This window comes from Perca fluviatilis, chromosome 14 (genome assembly GCF_010015445.1).
Source record: "Perca fluviatilis chromosome 14, GENO_Pfluv_1.0, whole genome shotgun sequence".
Classification (NCBI taxonomy): Eukaryota; Metazoa; Chordata; class Actinopteri; order Perciformes; family Percidae; genus Perca; species Perca fluviatilis.
The window spans coordinates 32,440,124-32,448,654 of NC_053125.1; the positions used below are offsets into that span (position 1 = coordinate 32,440,124).

Consider the following 8,531-nt stretch of genomic DNA (forward strand, 5'->3'; position numbering starts at 1 on the left):
CTCGGACACAAACTGTTTGAACCAGTCCCAACTGGCAGGAGGCTGCGGTCCATCAGGATGAAAACCTCACGCCATGAAAACAGTTTCTTCCCTTCTGCAGTCAGCCTCATCAACAAGGCCCCGGGACCCCTACTGACACTGACTCTTAATCCCACCCCCCGTTCCCCACCCTATTCACTACACTTTGCATTAACTTTGATCCTGGACTATACTGGACTATCTGCCCATTGGACATATAATATATTCTTTGCAAATTCTGCACTCAACCCATTCAGCCTCTTTTTTTGTTATGCAGTTATTTTGTATGTATTTATTTTTTTCTGTATTGATTGTTTATTTTATAGTAATGTTTATTATGGTTGTTTGTTAAGTATACTTATTGTGGCAATAAACCCTTTTCTGATTCTTTAAAAAAATTGACTGAATTTTCACCGACCACAAAATCGAACCTGTGCACTGAAGGTGTTTGTGATTTGTGTATCTGTTTATAGTCTGCGGTGTGTTTGTTCTCTGTTCTTTGTTATATGCGCTGAAGAGAAGCGTGGATCGGTTAGCCCCAACCAGAACAAATGTTCCATCTGTCAGAGATGTGAAACCCACAGAACCACACGAGGAAAACAACCGGGGACACCAGAGTTTATTGATCCTGCACAGAAACAAGCTCATAAATACAATATATAAATATCAGTAAATAGTTATTATCATTAGACTCGGTTCAGTAGATATTTGTCGGTGTATGCAACTTTTAGAGAACAAATCTATGGTATATTTAACTAAACACAAAGAATGCAACATGCTCTAAATTGAGTTGAATTATTTGTCTCTTTGTAGCTGCATGAGTCTCATTTAGCCTTAACATATACAGATAGGAAGTCAAACAGATGAATGTAGCGAGGTATGAGGGTCTCTGGGGACCAGTGATTGGCTGGCTGGACTCCACTGGTTGGACTGGTGTGATGGTGTTCAGGTCTTCCTCAGTGAAGAGTAGAGGACCTCTGGCTCTGCTGGAGACTCTGAACACAAACAGTTCCAATTAAATGAGAGACTGAGACAAACTTCATCAGCAGACATAAAGAGTTTCTCAACAGTTATTTGTTTGGCTCCCTTCATATGTTTAGATAAAAAACTCTTCTACATCTTCAATGTATGCTTTTAGCAGCATTCAATGATCAACATTTCCCATAAGCCCGTCATAAAAAAGTCATGGTCCAGTTCATGAACAAGTCGAGGAAATATACTTAGTTAGGGTTAGGATTCATCAGGGAAGAGAACACCTCTCTAAAGTGCCAGACGCCATTGAGTGTGAGCATTTGCCCACTCAAGTCGGTTACGATGATGAACTGCAGTGAGAGAGAGAGAGAGAGAGAGAGAGAAAGAGAGAGAGAGAGATGTCCTTGGGATTTGCCCCCTGATGTTGGGCCATCAGTGTGTCACTGTGTTTGAATGATTATTACATAAAATGTTTGGCATTGTTAGACCTTCCTCCAAAGTGCGGTGGAGGAAAACGTGCTTTGGTTAATTTGCATTTCTATAAACCAATCACAATCATCTTGGGCGGTGCTAAGACACCGGACAGAGCCACGGTGCCTCTGCTAAATAGTCTCGGGAAGGAACTTGTTTTGGTGGAACATGTGTACGTTCAAAGGTAGTTTTAGTCGTGCAACAGAAAACTCAGACTGGACAGATAGTCTAGCTAGCTGTCTGGATTTACCCTGCAGAGATCTGAGGAGCAGTTAACCACAGCCACCCTGCAAATGAAACTTCGTAGATATCGATCTGATGAGCAGTTGTATGGCAACCTCGGCCTCCAGTGTGTGAATGTCCATTTACATATTTATTTAGCCATGTAAACTGTGTCTTTTTTGGAATGAGGACAAAAAAATGAATATTATGTGCAATTAAACATAGTCAGTGTTTTTTCCTTTTGTACTTCTTCTTTTGTTCTTTTTATAGGAATAGTTAATTATTTTACCACATTTTTAGGAAATCCTCTTATTCTCCTTCTGAGAGTGACAACACAACATTGAAAGGAGTCTCACTTTGTGTGTTTGGTACAGAGCTAGAAGTGGTTAGCTTAGCTTAGCTTAGTTTAGCTTGGCGTAAAGACTGGCTCAGTTTGAAGTTGAGAAATAAAGATCAGCTGTACCTCTGGTCCTGTTTGATTTGATAACTATTTGTCCATAACTGACATCTTCTGCTCCTCTCACTGCTGAGTAGACTGCAGCTGGATCTCTCTCTGGAAAATCAAATAAAATACAGTATACATTACATTACTGCAGGTACTGATACCACTGCTGCTGTGTTGCGACTAAAACATGTAATATAAAGAAGAATATTTATACTGCTGTAAGATTATTGTTAATGTAGAATTATAGAGTTGTATTGTAGAGTTGTTATGGACATGGCTGCAGGTTTTTAGACCTGGTCTGAACAAAGAAAAGGGATTTTTTTTCTGACACAGGAAACTGGACGATCATAAAGCTGCACAAATGTTGTAGCCTACTTTTTACCACACGGTACACAGATTATTATCTCACTGCCAGCTAGAGCAGAGACTGTAGTTAGAAACCTCACCAGCGTCAGATCAGTTAAGGAGGACGTTACTGCTATTGTTTCAGAGGCAGAGTGGAAAAACCTATGATGTATGCAATTATAAGTTGTATTAAAGGTCAGTTTGAGACACAGAAAACAAAGTATCCTTGTTCTGCTGAGTCTGAATCCAAACTTAAATCTTAACATTGAGACAGGATATACAGTACATTCCTATTCTTTGTTTGATTTTGAAAGTTTGTTTTCTTCTAAAGCATTATTTTGGTCTTATTTTGTGTTACTGCTTGTCAATAACTCTCATGTTCAGACTCCAAACCAACAGCGAATGTATCTCAAAGTATTGTGTGTGTATTAATATGATATGTCTTCTTCCTCTGGGCCATAGAGCTTTATTGATGGTAAAAATACATCTGACACTAATGAAAATGAATATTCCACTAATATTCCTGTGCATTTTGTATCCTAGCCTCATTCACAGTTGTTCCATTAGCATAATTTGCACTGGTATCTACTGCCATTTTTGCATCGACTTTGTATGTAGTGCTGCCGAATTTGCATGAATTGCGGCAGTGTGAACAACCCCATTAGACCCAAATTATATATCCGTGTTTTATCTGTCTCTCTCACTTTGCGTTCCTTGATGCCCCTCTACACAAGATGACAGAAAAGAGCCACATCATGTCGTCTGGAGCGCCGAAGCAGAGGAGGCATTTATCACCCTTCAGAAGGCCTTCTGCACTGAGTCAGGCCAGATTACACTAGACTTCAGGGACATGTTTGTTGGACTCAGGAACAATGGTTGGGGGGGGACACCCAGTGACCTATATTAACTGTAAGTTGCTAAACATGAACGGAATTATTCAACAGAATGAAATGAATGTCTGGCAAATAAATGGTTTTAACTAAGTAACAGTTAATGCCGTACGAGGTGTCCATTATCAGGAATAATGAATGATGGTGAGGCCAGAACAGTCCGCAGTCAAAGTCCATTAGAGATGGACTCCGTCATCAAGAGATGCACGGCAAAAGAAAAGAAGAAACACAGCTACGTCGACCTTTTCAAGAAGGTGGTTGAAGGAATGAAAGAGGGAATATTTTTACAGGTTAACGTGATAGATTAAAACTACAATAAGCAGCTGAATTATTCTGTGTCCTCTAACAGATGTTTCTAGTGATGGAGACATAGAAGAGCAGCTGTACCTCTCTTCCTGTTTGATTTCTTCTCTTTGATCACTATTTGTCCGTAACAGACGTCTTCTGTTCTCACTGCGGAGTAGATTGCAGCAGGATCACTCTCTGGAAAAGAAATGACATTGATTATTTAACTTTTACTACAATCTATAATATGTATTGTATTACAAAAGGACTTAGTAGTTGATACATTAAAGTGTGGCCAGGGTTGCTGCTAGAGTGAGTGGCGGAAATTAAAAATAAAATGTTGTTCGACAAACCCACCTAGTTTTGTAGAGTCTAGGAACTCTACAAAATGTTTTTCTTTGCTTTCCAATTACACCGAATCTTGAAAGCCAACCACTTTTGTTTCATAACAATTCATATCTTTCATCATTATGGTAAGATATTTGGGGGGGCTTGCACTGGCCAGTTTTGAGGGGGGTTTAACCACTACATGAAGCACCTGTAGGGCCGCTGCTGCTCCTCAGTGCCTGTTTAAAGGGAGAGAGAGATGTCACTGTGGTGGCCGCAAGAGACAAAGTCCTCACTTATTTTACACAGTAGGGCACGTCTCCTTTCTACAGAAAGTTGCTAGATTTATCGCTAGGTTCTCTCGATTAAGAACAAATTCTCTTTTGCAACAACCCTGTCACATTCACACTGTTCCACATTCATACCTGGAAGCTGCCCAGTACAAACACAGTCTGATTTGATCACATTCATACCTGGAAGCTGCCCAGTACAAACACAGTCTGATCTGCTGGCCACTGAGCAGCTCCAATGGAGCAGTTGGGGTTCAGGGCCTTGCTCAACGGCACCTCAGTGGTGGTAATAAGGGAGGGAAAAGCGCTGCTCTTTTACTTATCCCTATCCTGCCAGTCTAGGGATTGAACGGGCGACTTCCCGATCCCAAGCTTGCCTCTTTAACCTTTAGGCCACCACTGCCCAAATGTCCCATGGCATGAACATTTCACTTTATGAGTTCCCCCAGCCTGCCTATGGTCCCCCAGTGGCTAGAAATGGTGATACCAAGGCCACACCCCCACCCTCCACCTTGCCCCTCCCCCCCTCCCCCCCTCTCCTCCTCAATGGACCTTTTTTACAGCAGACATTTTGACTTGTCATAGTAGGAAAAGCACAGCTGAAATTGATAACCTTAACGATGGCTCAATTCCATCAAGTGTCCCAGTAAGATATTTCAGTGAGTCAGCATGCCCAATACCAGGACCTCTCCTAAGTGGAATGCAGCCATCAGTAATGGTTTTGAACACACCTGTGCTTTTACTACTATGACATGTCAACAAGTCTGCTGTGAAAAAGGTCTATAGCATTTAAAGCTACAGACACAGAAATGGCACATCCTAAGGAAAGCTCATTGTGGGACTGGCTCTATTAGCTGTAATTCTGCACCAAGGCTGGATTTCAGGAAAGAGACTTCAGATACAGTATTAGGGGACCACTAAGGTCTATATAAAAGAGACTTCAGATACAGTATTAGGGGACCACTAAGGTCTATATAAAAGAGACTTCAGATACAGTATTAGGGGACCACTAAGGTCTATATAAAAGAGACTTCAGATACAGTATTAGGGGACCACTAAGGTCTATATAAAAGAGACTTCAGATACAGTATTAGGGGACCACTAAGGTCTATATAAAAGAGACTTCAGATACAGTATTAGGGGACCACTAAGGTCTATATAAAAGAGACTTCAGATACAGTATTAGGGGACCACTAAGGCCTATATAAAAGAGACTTCAGATACAGTATTAGGGGACCTCTAAGGCCTATATAAAAGCATCCAAAAAGGAGCATGTCATAGGACCTTTTTAAGAATTATTTTATGTGATCAGAACATACAGAGATATGAAAATTTGCACATTTATAATGTATATTATCTTTGTTATTGTCTGCAGTGTAAGGTGTGCAGAACCACACTCAGCTGAAGTGTTTGTATCAGAAACAGGAAACTGGACGACCACAGAGCTGTAAGAGCTGATAACCACAGGGTACAAAATATCCAAACTCTCATGCAAAGCACAACCCATGCTATCATCTACTAAAATAGGCCATACTGAGTGACTGTTGTGAACTAAAAACAGTGATTTACTTTCGAAAATATCCTAATTTTATAAAAAGGTGTATTCCCAAATGTCCTCTCAAGACATTAAAATATACGCAAGACTCTTATGAAAGTCAATAAAAACATCTTTACCTCTGCTCCGTCTGATTGGCTGTTGCAGGTTACATGATATTTGGACATCAATGTATGTGACGTCGTCTGTGTTGTCATCATCTCCAGCGTCAGCAGCTTCAATTAACCAAAATAAATATAAATTGTCATCATTGTTTTCATTAAAGAGACATGCTTAAAGATGGAACATGAGGAGGATTATGTGATATGATCAAAGGTCCAGGAGGAGGAAACTCCCGCCATTTTAAGTAACGCGGTTACAAGTGACGCGTCACCATCCTGCTCGGCCGCTCTCTTCCCATCAACTCCACCCGTAGCCACCCCCTCACACCAGCAAGGCAAGTAGGCTTACTTTTAGGCTGTTAGGCTACGTGTCTGGCTGTCTGTATGCAGGGGTAACCTGTTTTTTTTGGGCTTATTTTATCTGGCCCATCCACTTTTTTGGAGGCCCACATACAATCAAAATCCTGGCGCCGCTAGTGGTCCTAACAGATGTTTGACTTAAAAAAACAGTTTGTAATTAGAGTTGAAGATGTCAACTTATCTCCAATTGTGAAATACTATTAGAATATAACAGTAAAATGTGATTTTTAAATGTTATCTGCAGCATAATTTAGGTCATTCCGGCGTCCGTGTCAAACCTTTAGGTTTCTTACAGATGTATCTTGTCACCAGTAGAGCCAGCACAACCAGTAGAACTAGCAAAACCAGTAGAACCAGCACAACCAGTAGAAACAGTAGAACCAGCCTAATCACAACACTGCTTGAATTGGACCACAACACAGAGGGAGGTGGAGAAGAATCAGGAGTAGAGGGAGGTGAAGGAGGACTTGTAGTTGGGGGTTTCTCTAAAATGAACAAAAGAATATAATTAAAAGCACAGAAATAAAAATAATTAGATAACATGTTCGGCCATTTCACTATTCCTATTTTTCTATGTGAAGCATTAGACTTTAAAGCTATAGTGCGTAGTTTCTGTCGCCCCCATAAGGAAGTCTAAGTAATGATAACAAAACTGTCGGCGCATCCACATGATACAAGCCTTCTAAAGCTTTAAAGCTTTAGTGTGTAACTTTTTGTTGTTGTTCAGATGTTCAGAAGATTGTGGCATCCAGTGACTTTCCCTCGCAGAAGCTCGAGTGAAGATAATTACCTCTTCTGAAGAGTCAATATTTTTTTTTTATCCTCCATGTCCCTTTGGGGCCACCAGCACCATTTTTGAGTCGGGGCTGTTCGCGTGATCACGGAAGACTTGTACCATGTGGAAACACCGACAGTGTTGTTGTCATTACTTTGAATTCCTTAATGTGGTGGACAGAAACTACCCACTACATCTTTAAACTTCATTGTTGTTTATTATTTGAGTGAATTCACTTGGTTAAAGAAGAGGTAAAAAGATCAAATATCAGACATTTACCTGAGCTTTTTAGTTTGTTTTAACCATTTCATCAGATAGTCCGGTTGGGGGCTGTGAAAGCTCATTGTACTCTGGTGCGGACCAAACAACCAAACTCTGGTCCGCTTGAAAACAGGTGTCTGCACACTTCTAAGTGCTCTAGAGTTTGTTTCACTTTAGGTGAGTATATGATCGGAACTCAATACAGGAAATTAATTAAAAAAATGGCATTTACAAGCGTACAATTTACAGTACAACCTTGCACACAATTTACGGACCAAACTTCGGTGTGAAAGCACCCTAAGTTGAATGATGACCTTTAACCTCCTCTCCTGTGACAGAGACCCAGCTGGGTGGAGACTCTCCAACACTTCTGATGAGACACTTGTAGAGGCCTTCATCAGACCTGGAAACATGGTGGATGGTCATGTGACCTGCAGGCTCAGTCCTGATGAAGGAGCCATCTTTATAGAAACTAGCTGGGAGGTTGGAGGACTTCTTTGTTTTACAGGTCAGAGTGAGGTCTTCTCCCTCCGTCACAGGGAGGACAGGACTCTGCAGGATCACTGGTCCACCTCAACACAGAGACAAACTACAGCATGTCATCCATTCACACACAGCTTCATCAATACTGACTCCACAGTCTGATCTTACCAGTGACAGTTATGTTGATGCTGTTACTGGTTGCTCCCTCTCTGGACTCACACCAGTACACTCCACTGTCCCATGAGAACATGGGTTTGATGTTGCAGGAATAATTAGCAGGTTTTCCCCAGCCATCTCCACACTGAGTCCTGGTTTCATGAGTCGTGTTCCTCCTCAGAGTCCATCCAGCAGAGCTGTCGTCCTCCTCACAGCTCAGAGAGACAGACTGTCCTTCAAACATCTGAGATCTGCTGGGACTCACAGTCAGAGAGGCTGGAGGGAGGAGGACAGAAAGAAGCAGTTATAGATATTTTGCATTTTATCCACATTCCTCATAATCTGTCTATGAGTCTGTTCGCTGCTGAATCATCTCTGATTTGCTATTTCTGCATGCTTTCGAATTGGCTTCTCAAAGTGATGAGACAAAACTGGTTTTGAACGTTGCAGGTAAAGTTTCAGCAGTCTGAACTGGCCCGTCTTAGCTCGATTCAAACTGATGGTGTCACTGCGACTCAGCTGGTCGAGTCTCCAGAGACGTTTAAGAACGTAAGAGACGTCTCCTGTTTCAACAG

The 8,531-nt window shown here is 41.4% G+C and overlaps 1 protein-coding gene across 3 annotated transcripts; it reads right to left on the bottom strand.

Annotated features, from left to right (window-relative positions):
- Positions 1–524: 524 nt before the first annotated feature.
- On the bottom strand, positions 525–8,207 carry LOC120572804 (Fc receptor-like protein 5). Of its 3 annotated transcripts, none has more exons than XM_039822256.1 (7): positions 7,969–8,207; positions 7,632–7,889; positions 6,560–6,766; positions 5,940–6,035; positions 3,751–3,846; positions 2,147–2,236; positions 525–1,013 (listed from the first exon to the last, which is right to left on the bottom strand). In XM_039822256.1, exons 1-7 carry the CDS (start codon positions 8,198–8,200, stop codon positions 964–966), a joined length of 1,029 nt encoding a protein of 342 aa, XP_039678190.1. In that variant the 5' UTR covers positions 8,201–8,207; the 3' UTR covers positions 525–963. The 3 variants fall into 3 exon arrangements, with proteins under 3 accessions (XP_039678190.1, XP_039678189.1, XP_039678191.1); XM_039822255.1 differs by lacking the exon at positions 525–1,013 and adding an exon at positions 1,032–1,340; XM_039822257.1 differs by lacking the exons at positions 525–1,013; positions 2,147–2,236 and adding an exon at positions 4,187–4,214 and having other exon boundaries at positions 3,805–3,846.
- Between the last annotated feature and the right edge of the window lie 324 nt (positions 8,208–8,531).

Coding starts and splice junctions, on each gene's coding strand:
- LOC120572804 (XM_039822255.1), bottom strand. CDS start 8,200: ATGTTTGAAGGACAGTCTGTCTCTCTGAGCTGTGAGGAGGACGACAGC. Junction 7,890..7,968: donor CATCAACATAACTGTCACTG/GTAAGATCAGAC, acceptor CTCTGTGTTGAG/GTGGACCAGTGATCCTGCAG. Junction 6,036..6,559: donor CATCTGTAAGAAACCTAAAG/GTTTGACACGGA, acceptor GGTTAATTGAAG/CTGCTGACGCTGGAGATGAT.